Genomic DNA, 21125 nt, shown 5'->3' with positions numbered 1-21125 from the left:
TTGTCACAATCAAGAAGATGTCAGTCAATAATTTGTACTTTAATTGTATAGTAACTTCTCAAGCATGGTATCTCATATAGGCTTGGTCTGGAATTCATACAGTTCTTCCTTCTTCAAGGGGGGCTCACATTCATCAACATAGAGGTCTTATAAAAGGAAAAAAAAACAAAGAAACTTGGTATATTGTGGCATGCAGTGGTATGGTCTTTATGGTTGATTCAAAACTCTAATTTTGGGCAGGACAATTTCTCTGTGACTAAGTTGCTTGACATGATCAAGATTTGCTCCTGGTTGTGGTTCAAATCTTTTATAGGAAGTAAATTTTTTTATTTCTTACGTTGTATGATTCTAGTTTCTTGCATCTCCTCTTAACTCGTTTGCAGTGCTGCAAGTCTCTGGTTGGCTGTTGAACAATCTGTGCTCAGGTGTTGCAACTTGCAAAACGTTCTGGAGGTAAACATGTAGTTGCTTCTAGTTTTTTCTCTTAGCAAGCTGAAACTTTGTTGGTGGCGGGTGTTATAAGATGGAGGAATCTTTGCTTCTTTTTTATTGTAATGCTTTTGCAAGCATTAGCTTCTTTTATGCTTCACTGAGGGATTTATCTATATCTTGAAGTATTGCTTCTTTAGTTGGAGATTTTTACTCTTTTATGCTGGATGGTGACATGTCTTGTGCTACAGTTCAGTTTTCATTTTAATGAAATTCCTTTTGCCTATTAAGAAAAATAACTCAATTTAATTAAATTCATTGCATTCAAATAATAAGGATTTAGATTGCCTTGGCCAACTTTGCTCCTCTCCTTGGCCAACTTTGCTGCAGAGGAACATTTCACTATTCTGTTTTTGAGGGAATTACTAACTATAGATGTTCGGTAAAATGAAAAAAATATAATGGTGTATATAGTAGAACTTGGTAAATGATCTTACCAAAAGGAGATTCTAACTTATCAATTTGGTTTCACTTTTTTTGTTAAGGGGCATGTTGAACTCTCTTCATATACTTTAAAGTAGAAAACAACCTATAAATATTCTCCAGGATGTTAGTAGAATAATAAAGCCTGACAGGTACCAATCCTAATACTGTTGTATTCATTGATATCTCTATGGAGGACAAGACCATTATTAGCTATAGGACCTTTGGAACCAATGCATATAACTTGATTTTCAATTTGCTTTTCTCCAGAATGACATTGCTTTAGGCCCTACAAGTTCTGGGAAAAACATACTCCTGTTGGCCTTGGCTGGAGAACTTGATCCATAATTGAAGGTTAGAGCATTGAGGAAACGTACATTTATTTTGTTTAACGATGTGTTTTTAGTTCTATTTTCTTATCTTTAAAGTTCTAGCTAATTTCGTACCTAATAAAAGCTCTTGCTCGTACAACTTCTTGATCAGTTCTATGGAAAGGTAACTTATAATGGTTATGCGATTAATGAGTTTGTATCGCAAAGAATTGCTGCTTATGTCAATCAAAATGTCTTCAGGAGAATGACACTTAGAGAAACCTTCTCGTTATGCTTACACCCTGAATTCAATATTGAAAACCAAGTGGGGTTTCTTTTTGGCTACTTATGATCTGATGGGGAGGGAGGTGTATAAATGTGGGTGCACTAATTACATGTATGAATGCTTACTTATCATTTATGGTCTATCATTGCTTTAAATGATTTGTAACCGATATATTGACACTTTGCTTTAAAGTGCAACAAATAGGGGAGGAATCTGTTGGTTTTGTTGGTTTAAATTCACCGTTATTATAATATACAAAGACTGACATTTTAGTTTTAGATGAAAACAAAGACTGACATTTTAGTTTTAAATGAAAATTAACTTTTGACTTTGTATACTACGTTTGACATTGCAGACTTTTACTAGTGGAGTTGTCGAAAAGAAAAAGAGGCAAATATCGAGCATGATCCACATATTTATTTTGTGGGGGATATGCATGCATCTGTTGTCCTTCTTTTTGTATTGTTGAATAGCTGGTAGCCTTTCAAACACATGAGAGAAAAAATATGACAACCTTTTAATATCAATAGCTATTTTTTTTTTTAGATTCTATTCTTCTATTGCTTGCTATTTATTTCAAAATTTCTCACCAGTTGTAGGCGATAACAACAAACAGAACAACTACTTCTAAATCTCAGTTTCATTGGCAGTTCGTTATGTTGAAATCAAGTGCATCATATATTTCTTTTCCATACAAAATAGAAATGATTGATAATTAAGTGGTTGTTCTTTTGACTCAATGCTCTTAGGCTCATCTGAAGGCTAGAAGGCAAATGTGATAACAGATTATGTCCTAAGGGTAAAATTTATAATTTAAAAGCCATCATTGATCTTCATGAATTCATCGTAATATTTTATTTTAAAGTCTCTTGTTTCTTTTCTATGCATTTGCAGATTTTGGGACTAGAGATTTGCACTGAAACGTTGTAGGAAATGCAATGTTAAGAGGCAACTCTCGTGGACAAAAGAAATGTGTTACGTCATTGAACTTTTATTTTCACAAATTTTATGATTCAACTATCTAATTTTTGCAAATTTTATCATTATGCTAATCTTCTGTTTAATTTTCAATCAAACTTGAAGTGTATATTGTTTTTTAATAAGTATTTTCGCCTATTTTATTAACTTCACTTTTCATCTAATATTATCGGTTGGCTTTAAAAAAAAATATCCCAATACTATCAGTTTTACAAAAATAAAATTATTCTTGTAATTCACGAAGATACAGTAAATTTGTTTTTCATAGTGAAACGGTAAACTTGATATACACGGTTAAAAAGAAAGGATATACAGGAAAAAAGGTATTTTATTTCAAATTAAACCTGATATAACGATAATGTGAATAAAAGCTATTTCAAATTTGCGCAAAAAAAGCTATTTAAAATATGTGTAAATAAAAAGCAATCTACTTACTTCTACTCTACTTATTACTATATAATAAATCTACGTACAGCGGAAATTACATCTTTACTTTATTTCAAAATTTTGACACATATACTATTTGGCAATAGTGTTGTCAACACCCTGTTTCCTTCTTTTCTCTCTCCCGATCCCCCCTCATCCTTCATGTTTCCTTCTTCTTCTTTTTCTCTCTTTTATTTTCTCTATTTTTTTCTTCTCTTTTTATGTTTTTTAATATTTTTATTTATTTATTTTCTTTTTTATGTTTCTTTTTTTTATATGTTTTTCTTTCTTTGACGTTTTTATTTTCTTTTATGAGAAAAATAGTTATATTACAAAATTGAAATTTTAAACTAAACATTAAATTAATTAATATATTTACTACAAAAATATTATTTTTAACTCTGTTTAATAACTTCATATACTAAAATTCTGTAATAAGTATTTACATTTTTTTTCCAATTTTATTTGTCTCTTTTCATAAGTGGAAAGAGAAAGAATCCAGATTTGAAAAAAATAATATATATTACTAATAAATTTAATGTTACTGCCTTAATTAATTACTTTTTTTAAAGGACATAAGTTAGTTAAAAAAGTTTTATATTTATGGACAAAGGAGTGATAAATATATTAAAATTAATTTATTAAATATATTTTTAACATAAAATACTACTTTCGTTTTAAAATAAGTTTCACATTTTATTTTTGAATATAACATTAATTATTCTTTTTCACCATATTTTTAATAAATGTTATTTTAGTATTTGAATCTAACATTAATCTTATTCTTTTTCATCTATTTAATAAAATTAATTTTGTAAAATTATCATTCTCTTTCATTTATTTATTAGTTTTTCTTTATCTATATAAAATAACCTAAAATAACCCTTATTTTTGGAGGAAGGGAGTAGTTTTTAATTATTTCATCAATAATATAACCTAGAATGACACTTATTTTGAGATGAAGAGAATAATTTTTAATTACTTCCTCAATAATATCATAAATTGAGTTACTTTTAATATATTTTACTACAAAATAATTTTAAATAACTTCATTAATAATTTCTTAAATTAAGTTAATTTTAATTTTTTTAATGGTAGGAACTATTATTCACCAAAGATAATTTTACTTGAGTTAGGTAGGAACATTACGAGTGATAAATATCTTTTCTTTGAGTATTTAACACTATTTCATCCTTAAGATTCAACATTTTTTTTACTTTTAAGTTCTACAAAAAATTAATTAATTATTAATAATGTAAAATAATTTCATAAATAAATAATTTTGTTGAATAATATTTATATTATGAATTTTATATTCACAAAATAGATCACAAATATCATTCACTAGAGACAATCATGTTTAAATTAGGTAAAATCATCATGGATGACAAGTCTCTTTCTCCAAATATTTAATACAACTTCATTTCTAAGATTCATTTTTTTTTTTACTTTTAAGTAATTATTATTAAATAATATTTTGATTATATTTTAATAACTTTATATATTAAAATTTTATTGATTAATATATATATATATATATATATATATATATGTTAAACTTTTCTACATGAATATATAATGAAATATATTAAAAATATTTTCATTACAAAATATTTTTAAATTATTTCATTAATAATATAATAAATTATATTAATTTTTGTTTTTTTTAACGATATAGAGTGCAACTATCGTTCACATTCGAGTCACATAGATCCATTATTGGTGGAAATTTCTTTATCTAATTATTTAATATAGCTCAATTCCTAAAACTCAATGGTTTTTTTTTTTTTTACTTTCAAATCCTATAAAATATTTTTACATAAAATTCATAGAAAACAATTTTAAATTATTTTTTAATGAAATAGTTATGAAGTTGAAATTTTAAATATTTTTACTTATATATCATAGCAAACAACATTGATATTATGAAGTTGAAATTTTTATACTAAAATCTAATTTAAATATAATTAGTTAATATATTTATTATAAAATAGCGTTTTGATTATATGTTTAATAATATTATATTCAAAAATATTTGTTGATTATTATTTATGTAATAATATAAATTTTTCATAAATAAATCATAAAATATATTAAAACTAATTTATTACAAATATTTTCATTACAAAATAGTTTAAAATGAATTTATTAATAATATCAATAAATTAAATAATTATTTTTTAATTGTAAAAACTATAAGTATCATTCATGAGAAAATAATCAAGTCGAGTAGAATCATTAATTTATTATAGTAAAAAAACTTTTTCTACCAGTATTTTTTTTTTGGTGACTTTCTTCATATATTTAACAAAACTTCATTCCTAAGGTTGAACAATATACTTTTTTACTTATAAATTATTAAAAATAATTTTATATAATTTCATAAATTAATATCTTACTAAATAATATTTATTTTATGAATTTGAAATTTTTATATTAAACAATAATTTAAATCTAATTAATTAATATATTTATAATGAAATAATATTTTGACTCTATGCTTAATAATTTTATATACAAATTAGTTAGTTAATATTTATATAATAAAGTCATTTTTCATAGGTGGTGTCTAAAGGAAAATTATAAAATATCGACACATAAAGATCCAAATTATAGCATGTTGAGTGTAACAATAAAACCTTATAGATTGTCAAAGACATACCTATGTTCACATTCATCTCCATCAGCGTGGCTAAACAATAGAAACTTGATTGTTTTTGAGAGAAATTTTGTCCACTTTTTAGGGGACTTTAAGAGAAAGTGAATGAGAAAATGACAGTCATAAGTGTAAATTTGCTTAGTAGGATAACATATTTATAATCTCCTAGTAGTAGATAGGAACCTCTCAAATAGGTTATTTATTAATGATTAACTCAACCATTCACATGATCAATTTTATCTATAATCTCATATCTTATCTTGAATTGTCAATATGGTAGTACCAAAAAATAATATGATAATTATTGATTGATATTAATGTATACCAAATATTTTAACAGTGTCCTTTGGTAATCCTATATATGTGTCCTTCTCACATTGGGTCTTGTAGACGTGGGCCTACAGTCTTGCCAACTCCATATGAGATACGATTGCATTGTTTGTTTGAGACACAGTGTGACGTACGCTTGGCATTGTTACCATATCCTAATGGTATTTGATATGATCTTGATAGTATAATCCTCTTAAGATACTTGAATATAATAATCGGTTATTTTCTAGAGTCGGTTAAGCAACTTATGTGTGGGATAGAGTTCATTTGGGCTTATAGGTCACTAGTAGTTGAGCCATTGACAAGTGTAAGTCAACTCATAGTAGTTATTCTTGGTTGGACGGTTCACAACTCACCAAATTGAATCTCTTGACTGAAGACTAAATGCTTAAGTGTGAGTCAATCTTGGAGAGCCATATTGACGGTCTTAGAGATACTTGAAAATCTTCGTTCAAGTATTAGTTGCCTCTCTTTGCACTAAAAAATATGTGTTCATCTTTGTTGTAAGATAGATGAATATTTGCCATCCAACTACTCTTTCATCCTTTTTGATTTTGAATTATACATATAATATCAGATCTCAATGGAGCCCATAACAATCTTTTCCTTTTAGGTTTATTTTTATTTTTTATCATCCGAAGCTGTGTCGGTCTTTTTCTGATCTCTTTCTTTGTCAATGGACAGAAAGATGGAACAACAAGACTTTGACCATATTCTCGTAGACAAATCACAGCGTCTTTCCAATTTTAACCGGACGGGTTCCACCAAAAGCAATTTCACGTGCGTATTGATGTGTGTCCAAGTAGGAAGATTGAAGTGGCACAAACAAATTGTGATTCGTGAATATGGATATTACATGACGTGGCTACTTTGTGAGGCTAAATATTGACATGAGACTTTATGGAAATCAGTGAGCCACACAAAGCATAGGATTGGGATTGTCCCAAAATTAAGTACAAAGAAATTTGTATTAAATTATAAATTTTAAGAGGTTCAGATTAATTCGTAAATTTTGATCAAGATACAATTACGATATATTTTAAATTAAATTCAAAACTGATACTTGACTATTTCTTCACTTTAATATATATAAAAAGCAAGTAAAATAAGGTATGCATTTAATGTTATATTGATGTAACATTTATACAAAAATTGAATAGTATTATTTATAAACAAAATGATTAAATATCATATTTATGAAATATATGTCATAATTCTAGATAAAAAAATGTCATAATTCATATCTTACTATTTTTTTAAAAAATCATTGTGAGTTATTTGAAAATTTAACCATATATTAAAAAAATATTTTTTTAGTTATTATTTATAAAAAAATGTAAAATAAATAAATTAATAAGCATATTAATTATAGTTTTTAGTTATTCTATTTTTATTTTATGAATTAGTAACTTGAATTTTCGTTGCTGCAAATAATTTAAAAAAGGACTAAAACTATGAACGCTATGGAATTTATAAAATATTTTATATATTAAATAATTAAGTCGCATTATTATATATAGAATAAATAAAATAGTGATATGAAAATTTTAATTTACAAATATTGTGTGTTATTGAAAAAAATATAATAAACTAGTGTATGAGTTAGGTATTTACATGCATGTATCTTAAAAAAATTATGCATCTTAACCTTTTCTACTAATTATCAATTAGGTATCTTATCCATTCATTAAAATTTCAAATATAAATGAATCTTAGGGTTAAAATATAGTATAGCATTAATGGTTTCAATTTGAAACTTTGCCAGTCCATTTGCGTATTGCAATTTTTCTTTGGTTTTGGGTTTTTATTTAGCCTACATCTTTGTCAATCTTTGGGCCTTCGATCGGAATTTAGTTTCACCTAAAAAAAGAAGACTATTGAAGAAGTTGGGCAAATTGAATTTGGATCCTTTTAAATTGAAGAGGACATTCGTTCTCAATCTAAGGTTTGAAAATTAGTAGAGGCTAGGAATATGCAGCAAAAGCAATAGTTCAAACCTTGTCATCTTAAAATCCCATCCTCACACGTCTCTCAGTACTCCTGACCAAAAAATATGGAAAAAAAAAACTTAATAAGCTCCACCAATTCATTTATTATTTTATAGAATTTAGCTCCTCTATAACTTTATATCTCTTTTTTAAAACTGTCTTTCACTTTACAGAAACAAAACTAACTACATGCTATATATTCCACGCAATTCTAACAAAACAGCATATATACATTAATTTCTTTCCCATGATGTGTAATTTCTGCGCCATGATAAGAACAAGCAGAGTGATATGGCACATAAATTGGGCTCCGGCGCCTACACGCTAGACAGTGGGAATCGAAAGTGGGAACTAGGAAAACCATAGAGATTTTCATCAATAGTGTAATGCCACCACTTCACAAAAAAGTCACATGGAAAGACTTTTGGAGATTCGGAACAAAGAGAACTCCCAAATTGTGCTGAAAATAGTGAAACGCTGTTTGAATTTATAGGGTCATTACAGTTTTAGATGATAGATATATGAAGTGTCTAAACTAGTAGAACAATTTAAGAGGTAACTCTTGCTAATCTCATTTCCTACTTTCGTACAATTATTTTTCAATAATTAGCCGGTGGGCATTTACTTGGACGGTTGGTGCATGCATGTAATTAATAACAATCAGAAGTTCCCTCATAATTTTTGAGATAGATTGAGCCTTTTACTTGGACGGTTGGTGCATATATGCATATAAATACCATCGTGCCTTTGCTTTTATTTTTGTTTCATCATTTCAGTGCTCTATTGTTCCGTCTCCTTTCCTCTCGAATTTTTGTGCTTAGGTGTGGGTCTATAACCAGTTAATATGAAGGAGGTGCTGAGTGAAGATTTGATTGTTGAGTTTCTAGAAGCCTTCTGTCTTTTTGATAGAGATGGAGACGGTGTGTATCTCTTTTTACCTTGCATGCTTCTTTTTTTTTTTTTTAATAATTGGATTAATTTTCTCTGTCATTGTTTTTTTTTCTCTTGTGCTTGCTTGTTTTGTCCTTGAATATGTTCTCTTCAGTCTTTCTATAGAAATGACATGTGTATTTCACTATTTCTTATGTAATATATGCTACGTAATGTAAATTTAAAAAAAGGCTGCATAACCATGGAGGAATTAGCTAGTGCACTTAGAACACTGAATCAAAATAATCCTAGGAAGGAAGAGTTGCAAATCATGATGAATGAAGTGGATATGGATGGCAGCGGAACCATAGAATTTGGGCAGTTCTTGAATCTCATGGCCAGAAAAATGAAGGTGCGTATGGATCAAGAAATATATTTAATTCAATTATAAATGATCGTATTATAATGCTGAAAATGGATGCTAATAATGCATTATGTGTATGGATCGATCGAGAAGCAAAGTGAAGCAGAAGAGGAATTAAAAGAAGCTTTCAAACTGTTTGACAAGGATCAAGATGGTTACATATCACCCACAGAGGTTCAGTTAACTTCTTACGCAAGCATCTCAATTAATTTGTTTGACCATAAACGTTAGTGTAATTAATGTTACACACACACACACACCTATATATATATATATAAAATTGATTTTTATGTACAGTTGTTATCTGTGATGAGAAATATTGGAGTGAAGGTCACAGAAGAAGAGCTGGAGCATATGATCAGAGTCGCTGATTTGGATGGTGATGGTCGAGTTAATTATGAAGAGTTCATGAGGATGATGACTATTTAATTCATTGTTATATTAATAGCTATATAGCTCAAATGATCAATAAATGCAAAATGACACTATTTTCTTTTATATGAAACAAATGCAAATGATATCTGAAATGAAAAGTAAAATATTTGCCTTTAAAGAAAAAACAATGTTTATAAAATTAGTTGACTCTATATAACTATTACAAACGTACTAATCATTAAATGTCTAGTTGGACTGATTACCTGGCACAAAATTTCCCTTATATTTTTTAGATTTCAATTTGATCTTTTATCATTACTTTGTATCAAACCAAATATATTATGTTTACAAATGCGAAATCATCAGACTCCATATAATTTCGTTATCAACGTACTGAGATGTTTAACAAACTTTTCATTGATTAATTAGCGGTACTACTTATTGCGAACAGATGAATTCTAGCTTGTACACAAGCTTTTTACTTACTAATGAAGCAAAAGGTTAATTACTTGGTTTCCTAATTGTGTTTATATTCAATCACTTTGCTTGAAAATTAGATAAGGACAAAGAAATAATTTTTTCTATAAAAAATATTGAAAATAAGATAAGGGTGGCTGTATTGGATATATATATATATATATATATATATATATATATATATATATATATATATATTAAATTCAGATCCGGTAAGCGTACTGTATTAGGATTAATGACAAAAGAGTGGGTTACAAACAAGTTTGGATTTACTCGTTGCCGTCCCACTAAAAAAAGGGTATGTTTAGATTTAAAAGAGACATGCTTAAAATTGTAATAATCATTCCATTTCCGGTTGAGTTTTATTAGATATGGGAAAACCTGCGAGTAATCTAATGCACCATTTTTTTATATTTTAATTTATATATTTTTAAATAAATTATATATTAAACTGTTAATTATATTTTAATTTAAAAAATATACAAACACTATAAACAAAATAAATAAAAAATAGATACATCATGTAAGTTCATTTTGTCTTAAAAAGCTAGCCTAAGGTTCTTGCATTGAGTATCCAAACAATTTGCTTGAACTTGAATTGGATACATCCATGAGATTCAGGTTAATAAATTCTTAGAATCTGAAGGACTTTCCAGCAAGTCATTAGTGATCTCGTGCTTTCCTCAAAGGATTTGAGGGAGCAACAACTCAAAAACATAATTAGTTGTCTAATTAAGCAAAACAACTAATAGTGATGTACACAACCTGAATTTTTTTTATGGGCATATACAACCTAACCTGAATGTATATTGAAGCATCAATTGTCTCATTATGGATTTTTAACTAGTGAGTATTTTATAAAATTAAAGAACAATCACTAATTTTCATTTTGATGATAGTATTAAATTTTAGTTCTTAAGTTATTTTTATGGGATCTCAGACTCTAAGTTTGACTTGAATTGTTATTTTTTTATAGTTAAGTAACCTTTGTTAGAATTGACAGAAATTTTCAGTGATGCCTTCACACACTAACATGAAATAATCACACGAGGAAGAGAAGAGAGAAAGAGAATTTTTCTTTGTAACAATCTGATTCACATTCACATTCTATTTTATGTATTACACAGTATTGCTATATATAGTTCTTCAACTAATTTTGTTATAACAACCACTAACTAACATACTAATGATAGAACTAGCTAACTAATTATCTGAATTATTTCTATGCAACACTCCTCCTTAATTTAGATTTCGTTAGAGCTTTTAAGTCCCATCTTCCTCCTCAGATATTCAAACCTCTCCTTCTTCAAAGATTTTGTCAAAATGTCTGCAAGTTGATCTGCAGATGTGCAAAAATCCAACCTCAATCTTCCATTGTACACTTGATCTCTTAAGTAGTAAAATCTAGTCTCAATATGCTTGCTCCTTCCATGAGCAACAGGATTCTTTGCAAGGCTTATAGCAGACTTGTTATCTACCATCAACAACATTCCATTCTCAGATTTTACCTTCAACTCAGTCAGCAAAGCTTCTAACCATATTGCTTGACAAGCACTCATGCTGGCAGTTATGTATTCGGCCTCACATGACGATAAGGCCACAACATATTGCTTCTTTGAACACCAATTGATAGCTGCATTCCCAAACTGAAACAAATACCATGTGGTACTCTTTCTATCAGTTTTACCCCACACCAATCAGCATCTGAGAAGCCAGTCATCTCACAAGAATTGCTACTCAAGTTTGTAGGAAACAGTAAACCAAAACCAATAGTCCCTTTCAAGTACCTCAGTAGCCTTTTCACTGCATTCAAATGACCTTGTTGTGGTGCTTTCAAGAATCTACTCACCAAGCCAACTCCATATGCTACATTTGGTCTGGTATTGCATATGTACCTCAAGGAGCCTACCATTTGTCTGAACACAATCTTATCCACCAATTGTTTCAACCCTGATTGATCCAGCACAACACTAGTTTCAACAGGAGTTGAAACTGAGTTGCAGTCAAACATTTGAAACCTCTTTAGAACATCAGTTGTGTATTTGCTTTGGTGCATAAAAATCCCAGCCTTTGTCCTCTTGAACTCTATGCCCAGAAAATATGATAATTCTCTAAGATCTGACATTTCAAATTCAGATTTCATCTCTTGCTTAAATGTCGAGATAGTATTGAAATCTTTTCCTGTTATCAACAAGTCGTCCACATATAAACACACTATGAGGATGTCTGAAAGACTTTCTCTTTTAACATACACACCATATTCAATAGTGCATCTCATGAATCCAACTTGTAAGAGAAAAGTATCTATTCTCTTGTTCCAGGCTCTGGGAGCCTATTTCAAACCATACAAGGCCTTATGAAGCTTGTACACCTCTCTTTCTTTGCCTTTTATCACAAACCCTAGTGGTTGAGTGACAAAGACTTCTTCTTCTAGTGAGCCATTAAGAAATGCAGATTTTACATCCATTTGGTGTACTTCCCAACAATTGTAGCTAGTTATTTCTATTACAAGTCTCACTGTCTCCAACCTAGCAACAGGAGCAAACACTTCGTCATAATCCAAACCTTGCCTCTGAAGAAGTCCCTTTGCAACTAGTCTGGCTTTGAACTTTGTTACTTCTCCTTTAGAATTCAACTTAGTTTTAAAGATCCATTTTACTACTATAGCTTTCTTTCCTGTTGGTAGCTTTGTGAGACTCCATGTCTTGTTCCTCTTAATAGACCTCAGCTCTTCTTCCATTGCTTCAACCCAATGTGAGTGCTTCAAAGCCTCTTCCACACTAATAGGTTCCATCATAGCAAGTAAGGCCATATGGACAAAGTCACCATCAGTTGTAATTGAAGAATCTGGGAATATCTCATAATCATCCAGCCTTGCAGGGGCTTGTCTATGTCTCTGAGGTCTTGTTGATGCCGCTTCATCATGAACAACACTATCTTTTGTTTCTTCATCAGTGTGTAGACCTTCATATCTAGTTCTCAATTCAGATGTGCCTTGCTTCTCACTCCAATTCCAGGATTGACCCTCATCAAACTTCAAGTCTCTACTCAACATTAGTTTTTGAGTTTGAGGATTAAAAACCCTGTATGCACCAGTAAAGTGGTAGCCAAGAAATATGAGTTTCTCACTCCTGTCATCCAATTTTCTCCTTATTGCGTCTGGAACATGCTTATAGCATATAGATCCAAAGATTTTAAGATGACTCACATTTGGTCTAGCGCCTGACCAAACTTCTTTTGGTGTCTTGTCTTCTAATCTCTTTGTTGGACATCTATTCAGGAGATGCACAGATGTTGAAACAGCCTCAACCCATAATTTCTTTGGCAGGTTCTTTGTCTTTAGCATGCTCCTTGCCAGGTTGAGGATGGTTCTATTCTCCTTTTCAGCTGTGCCATTGTGTTGTGGAGTGTAGGGAGTTATAACCTCATGTTCAATCCCCTCCTTAGTGCAATAGGATTTGAATTCATTTGACATGTATTATCCTCCACCATCTGACCTTAGCACTTTCAATTTGGACTCACATTGTTTTTCGACCAGAGTTTTCCAAATCTGAAAAGTATCAAACATATCACTCTTCTTCTTAATAGGATAAATCCACACCTTTCTAGTGAGATCATCAATGAAGGTTACAAAACACCTGTTTCCACCAAGAGACTCCTCCTTAAAAGGACCACACACATCAGTATACACAACTTCAAGTGGTTTAACAGTTTTTGTAGGTATGCTTGAAACAAAAGAATTTCTAGCTTGCTTGCCTATTAGGCATTCATCACATAGCTTCTCAGGAACTCTAATGTTTGGTAGACCTGTTACTAAGCCTTTTCTATTTAGTAGCTCTAAACTTTTAAAATTTAGATGGCCATACCTCTTGTGCCATAGCCAAGTTTCAATTTCTATGGTGGATTGCATACACTTCTGATGACTAATCTGAATTTCAATTCTAAATGTTTTGTTAGCCGAGAATGGAGCTTTTAGGACACTCTTCTTGTCTTTATCAAAAACTTTCAGCATGTTGTCCTTCATCTCCATTGTGTAACCCTTTTCAAGCAATTGTCCAAGGCTGAGTAAATTGCTCTTCATCTTGGGAACATATAAGACATTTGAGATGCATGCTTTCTTTCCATCTTTTCTTTGAATCATCACACTCTTTATCCCTTCTACTGTAATTGAGTTGTGATTTGCGAATTTCATTGTGCTCTTGGAAGTCTCATCAAGTGTTGTGAACCATTATCTTCTTCCTGACATATGGTTTGAGCAACCAGTGTCTAGGTACCAGAAGTTAGCACACTGAAGATCATTTTTGGTGGTAACCGTTAGCTGATAATGATCATCTTTTGGATTCTCATCTTGTGCCAACCTTGCTTCTTCACCTTTCACTTGAAATCCTCTACTGAATCTACAATCAGCTGCAAAATGGCCAAAGTTCCTGCAGTTGTAACACTGCACCTTCTTCTTGTCGACCCATTTCTTTTTCCCTGAGAATTGGCTTCTTGGATTTGACACAGCTTTCTGTGAAGATGATCCAGAATCACCACATTTTGAATCTTCAGTCTTTCTCCACTTCTCATCACGCCACTTTCCTTTGTTCTTTTTGGATTTGTCTCCTTGCTTGTCAAATTTTCTACTTGTTTGGGCTTGTAAGGCTTGATCATTGTGCTTCTCAGGATTCCTTTCTCTTAATCTTTGCTTATGTGCTTCAAGTGAACTTTGTAGTTCTTCAAGCTTGAAGGATGTGAGATCCTTTGATTCTTCAATGGCCACCACAATGTGATCAAACTTTGATATCAATGTTCTGAGCACCTTTTCAATCACTAATTGTTCCTTAATCTGTTCTCCACATCACTTCATCTGGTTGGTGAGTGTGAGAATCTTTGTGAAATACTCAGCTACTGATTCAATCTCCTCCATTGCAAGAAGCTCATACCATCTTCTCAATGTCTGAAGTTTTACCTTCTTTATCTTTTCTGCACCTTCATGACTCTTTACAAGAATGTCCTATGCTTCCTTCGAGGTTGTGGCATTTGCAATTTTCTCAAAGTTGGCATCATTTACACACTGGTGAATTAGGAATAAGGCTTTGCAGTCCTTTTTCTTGAAATCTTTGTAGGTAGATCACTGGGTTTTAGTAGCACTGGCACTGGGTTCTTGATACCCGCTCGTAACAATCTCATATACATCTTGAAAACCCATAAGAGCTTTCATCTGAACATGCCATCGATCGAAATTCTTTTCACCAAGAACTGGGAGGTTGTTCATCGGAACTCCATTGCTCGTCATAGCTCAAGGTTCTTCCTCTGCTCGAATTCATCTTCCTCAAAAAACGTGAATTCACACAGAATCGCCTTTGATTGCTTCAATCACAAGTCCCACCTTTCGCAGGTTGATTCACACAGAAACAGACCCACGAATCCTTGCTCTTGATACCACTGTTAGAACTGAGAATCTCAGTTATATCTTCACACACTAACATGAAGCAATCACACGAGGAAGAAAAGAGAAAAAGAGAATTTTTCTTTGTAACAATCTGATTCACATTCACATTCTATTTTATGTATTATCCAGTATTGCTCTATATAGTTCTTCAACTAATTCTGTTATAACAACCACTAACTAACATATTAATGATAAAACTAGCTAACTAATTATCTGAATTATTTCTATCCAACAACCTTGATTATAGTTGTTTATATAAATAACTTCTGTTAGAACTCATTTACTCTAATACTGGTATTCTAAAATTACTTAAACTTTTAAGATTCAACAGCAACTACGTTAGAGTTGCTCGAACAAAACAAAAGTTTTTCTTTTAATATTAATTGGGATGAAATGATTTTTATTGTTAGTGTATAAAAAATGAATAAATAACAGAAATATTTATATATGAAGAATATAATTATATATAAAAAATGTATGGTAACTCTCGGGTCCTATACATCAAAGCTCGTGATTAATCAATTACATAACAATCTAATGATCCTGATTTCTTCTGTAAAAAAAACTTTGTTGGAAGGAGTGGGTGGAGAATATTCATATTGAAACCGTTGACTAAAGTTTGTACGTTTAACATTTCTTTACATCAACCAGGAAAGAGAGAGATCGACAGCACAGACATAAGAAAAAAATATTAAATAATCCAACTGTGAATTGTGAAGTATATTTTGCGGCCAGAGTGCGAAGTTGAGCTGACTAGAGTTTTTAAATGGAACCTAAAGTGAGTAAAAAATATAATTAAAAAAAAACAGTGACATCTAGCTCCCATGCCCATCAACCAAACTTTGAAGGGAAAAAATAAATCCTCCTCATACCATTATATGCTATTGCTCACCGTCATCTGTTAGATGATTCTGACAATCTGCCAGAGAAGGATAGAATCATTTTTTTTTTAATACTAGTAAGGTTGAAGAAAATTAGGGCAGTGTCTCACTATTCAGGGTCTATAATTAATGATCATAATCTCCATGTCACCCTGGTCAAATGGAAATCGGAACTAGGACGAAAGGTGAAGGACCGACAGAATTTCATCTTGTCATACCTAATATATATATATATATTACTAGCTAGTGTTTTAATTAACATTTATAACACATGGGATAAATGTGTATTTTTTATAATTAAAATTTTAAATAAGTAAATATTTTTAATATATAAATTATCTTAATTAAAATCTGTAAAAAAATTAAAAATTTTAAACATATAAATTATATGTTAGATTTATGATAAACACTTTAAAAATGATACAACCTTATTTGTGATATAAGCTTATTTTTAATTAATGATAATTTATTTTAAGAAAATATTAAAATTTAATTTATAAATAGAGATAAAAATGATAGACTGAATGGGATAAAATGTTAAAAAAATCTCAGAAAAGCTCTAGTTGAAGAATAGTTTCTTAAAATATTTAGTTGAAGAAACTCCAAAAAAATACTCTCATTTAATATAAGTATTTTAATTTATATACATAGGATTTTTTTTTATATATAAAGGATTAGGAATAAGAACTAGTAGCAAGCAGAAAATAAAATTTTACTTTATATAACTAAAAATTTATATTAAATAGATATTTTAAATATAAAATATAAATATATTATAATTAAATTTTAAATATATAAATATTTTTTTCAACATAGAAATATAAAATATATTATAATTAAATTCAAAATTCAACAATGATATTATAAGAAAGTTTGGATCCACCTCAGCACCGGTGAGAGCGATTGATGGAGAAATTATGAAAGCAAGATTTTTCCTTCACGTGGAAGAAATTCAAGTCAGCCAACAAGATCAAAGAAAGTATTTTGTTTTACTGGAAAATAACCTATATTCTCACAATTTTGGTCCACATATGAATTACTCATAATAAGATATATTAGTAAAATTTGTTATAAACTTACAGGGATGATGTGTGAGTTTGAACAATTTTCTGAACAAAATTAATAGAAAAAAAAAGAAACTAAATAAAAGCAATAAATTAAAATTCTCATTTAAGTTAAAATTAATCTATGTATCTTAATTTTGTTCAGAAATTATTTCCTTAATACCTATATATAAATTTAATATAATGGAGTTAACATTTTCACTTTAAAAAGTCTAAATAACAGAGGAAAACTTATAACTTATAAGTTGATATAATTAAACTGAGCTATGCAACCTCTCCACAAAATCTGAATTGAAAGTATATGAGTTCTTTGTTTTCAGCAATGAGACTGTTTAGCAAGTAAATTTACTTGGCACATATCGTATACATGTGAATATCTATATAGATACCATGCGTTTTGTTTAAGGATCTATGAAGTGAGGAAACTTGAAAGTTTTATGCCACTAACTAGTTAACCAAATGCTATAACTATGAACCGCTCTCTTCATGTCCGTTGTGCCTCTTTACATGATACTGTCTACCTACCCAACTTAGATTCAAGTGCCTTTCTTTCATTCCAAATGCTCAATATCTGTGGTCTCAGGTTGCCTTCTTTTGGAAAACAACATTGAGGTGAGAGAAAATAGAGAATGAAAAAACAAGATATATACATCTTTACATTACTGTTTTTTCTTTCTTTCTATTTCTTTTTTATCCTTATTTAGTTTCCCAAACAAATCTTCACCCATAAAATTATAGATAATTTTCACCAAATTAGGTTAGCTGCAGAGTAAGGCACGTAAATAAAAAATTTATAGTGAAACTATATCCTATAGGTATACTAACCCTCTCAATCAAGTCAAAGTGGACCAAGTAATTCATTCCATTTAAATATGGTAAGGACTGAATTAAATGATAAATGATGGTCTTTGCTTGATTTGTTCATAGAATCACATTTATAGTTTTCATGCCATCCAGCAGTAATGGTTTTCACAATATATGATCAAATCTAGAGAAAAGCAACGCAATTAATTTAGTACCTTTGATTGTGTCAGTACAAGCATCTATTACTATGAGTCAAGGATCTGTATTTATTGATTAACTAAAAGTGGCCAAGTTATAGAGATCGAGATATATATATGATAGGGGGTTGGGGAAAGAGAGGAACAATTAATCCAATGTCTAATTGTGATGCAAATCTATATTCAGTTTTTGTAGATCTGAAAGTTGGGCTAAGTATACCCAAATCATAATTGGTGCAAAGAGAACAAAAAATATGCAATTTAGTAGAAGTGATGGTAAGATAAGATTAGTAGACTAATCAATGCATAATTAGATATGCAGCAGAAAAAATTGAACTTAAAAAAACAGTTTTGATTAGGTGACTAATGAAAATAATTAAAAACTAAGTGTCCCCAACCTCAAGGTAGGAGAACGCACCACCAAAACGCGTTAGTGCGTTACTGTCACTGGAATCGTGAACATTTCCAGCATCCTTTCCTCTTTCTTTTTGCAAGAATCAAGCAAACATGAATGCTGATTCAAATAGAATCTCCAGATTTAGCCAACATAAGAATATACAATATTCAGCCATCCAGAAAACATGAATATATAGATATATATTTATGTGAAAAGTAGAATAGAGGAAAAACAACAATGAAATAGTATCCACATCCATCGTATAAATACAAGATGCAAGAATGAATTGAAGAAACCTTTTTTAGGGTTCTATGAAACCGGATGAAAATCTCGAGGAGGATCAGAAAGCAAATTAGGGTTTCTATATGCTTCCATTCAACAGGTGAAGCAGCCACATGATCTGTTCTTACCAATAGAAGGTAAACTCAGATCATGCTGGCAGCTTCAACTGCTGCAGGTGCACAACAATGAAGAGAGTATATATACAAATAGATGACCCTTCTTCCCTCCACGGACCGTAGTAGCTAGCTTATCATCTTCATCTATACATGTTTAGTTTCTTAGGCTATGTATGTATATATACACACACATGTTGTGTCGTTGTTCCTCGTTTCTTCTTCAAGAGGTTGATGAGTGAAGATTGCTTACAGATAAGAGCGATGGGAAGATGGCAAACGTATAGCTAGCAAAAGCATATTAGAAGTATGTGGTTCCTTTTTAGTTTTTTGTCTCCCTCTTTTGTACGTTTTTTTTATTAGGCTACATTTTGGACCATCTCTAGTTCTAAGTAGCTAGTTTTCCTGTTTCCAGTTTCATCTCTTTTGTTTCATATGTGGAAGATAGATCACTGTCTTTCTTTTTTTTTTTTTCTTAATTTGTATTTTTGTGTTAGTCTATACATTTTTTTCTTTTTCTTTTTTTTGAGGGGGTGGGGGTCATGTATTACAATATACATATTTTGATATAGTATTTGTTTTAATTTTTCAATTTTTGAAACTGCATGAGGGGTACTGTCATACTCATGAATTTATCGATGTATTAATATCAAGAAAAATGGAAAATTAAATTGATGTAATTAATATAATATTATCATACGTTAATTAATCCCTCTAGAAACATAAAATGATTCCTTCTCTTTTGGGGAGGGAGAATTTATTGCATGAAAGGGATATATAGCACTAATTAACAAGCTTCATAGGGAAATTTGAATAGAACAGGCCATTAATCACGGGGTGTGGTTATTATCAATTGGCCATTTTGGTAACTTCACAGTTGAATTAGAAGATGATGAAAAGTAAAACAAGGAGAAAAGATATGTGTGTGCATGTGGTCCTATTGTTGAAACGAATTTAATAATATCACGCTCACGCCACCACATGCAGACACTCTAGCGAGAGTTTCTATATGTCTCAACGGGCTTTTAAAACTTTGGTTGGATGCACCCTTTCATGCTTTTTTCTTTCCCTCTCTTTTTCTCATATTGTCTGTGTTGTATGTAAGGTAGGCATCAGTTAGAATGAACCAAATAGAGTATGGGAACAATGAGTATATAGGGGACCATTTTGCGATTTGCGCGGATCCCATTTATCCGTCTAACATAAGGTTCACACAATCACACAAAAAGGAAAATAAGAAAACCAACAAAGGCAACATTTTCAAAACTTTTCTCTTTCTACAAGGGAGATAAAGTGTTCTATACATCATTAAACTCAATGTTTGTGGTTAATAGCCTTTAGCTCCCTACACGATAGACTAATTTCCCTTTTTTTTTGGGACAAAAAGAGATATAAAATTAAGAACTTGAAAATCAGGTGAAAAAATGACTTTCAAGGAAAAGTATTTTTTATATTTTTATCTCTTTGATTTATATTAAAACATATGTCACAAAAATTTTAACTGCATACCAACTGAACAGTAGCAAGTGGAGAATTGGAAATAAATATGAATGGAGGTTGAAATGATCACGAAATGTATTATAAAACCTTTGTTAAATTTTTTTTTAGTGTCACCACTGTTACTATCATTTCATTTCAACCATTATTATTACTAATATTGCTGTCACCATCTGTATCAATGTTGTCACAAAGTGTCACTGTTGCCGAAATAAATTCAAATTTATGTAACTTATATTTAAGTTTTAATATTAAAATTGAAAATTAAAATCACAAAAATAAAAACTAAGTGAAAATTGATTTAATAGTTTTTTTTTTAATTTCAAAACTTAAAATATACTACTACCCCCTGAACAGGTCATAAACTTCTGTGGTGACACCTCAGACTTGACTCAGTAGCACATTTCACTGTTTCTATTG

General features: G+C 30.3%; 2 protein-coding genes across 2 annotated transcripts; one reads left to right on the top strand and one right to left on the bottom strand.

Moving 5' to 3' along the window:
* Positions 1-8620: 8620 nt before the first annotated feature.
* On the top strand, positions 8621-9682 carry LOC114369170 (calmodulin-like protein 8). Its single transcript, XM_028326360.1, has 4 exons — positions 8621-8810; positions 9012-9172; positions 9278-9358; positions 9482-9682. Exons 1-4 carry the CDS (start codon positions 8735-8737, stop codon positions 9611-9613), a joined length of 450 nt encoding a protein of 149 aa, XP_028182161.1. The 5' UTR covers positions 8621-8734; the 3' UTR covers positions 9614-9682.
* Positions 9683-11603: 1921 nt separating this feature from the next.
* On the bottom strand, positions 11604-12179 carry LOC114371765 (uncharacterized mitochondrial protein AtMg00810-like). The gene has a single exon (XM_028329108.1). It carries the CDS (start codon positions 12177-12179, stop codon positions 11604-11606), a length of 576 nt encoding a protein of 191 aa, XP_028184909.1.
* Between the last annotated feature and the right edge of the window lie 8946 nt (positions 12180-21125).

Source organism: Glycine soja, chromosome 10 (assembly GCF_004193775.1).
Source record: "Glycine soja cultivar W05 chromosome 10, ASM419377v2, whole genome shotgun sequence".
NCBI classification, from domain to species: Eukaryota; Viridiplantae; Streptophyta; class Magnoliopsida; order Fabales; family Fabaceae; genus Glycine; species Glycine soja.
Note: the sequence above shows the minus strand (reverse complement) of the source record. Positions and strands in the feature narration are given on the sequence as shown.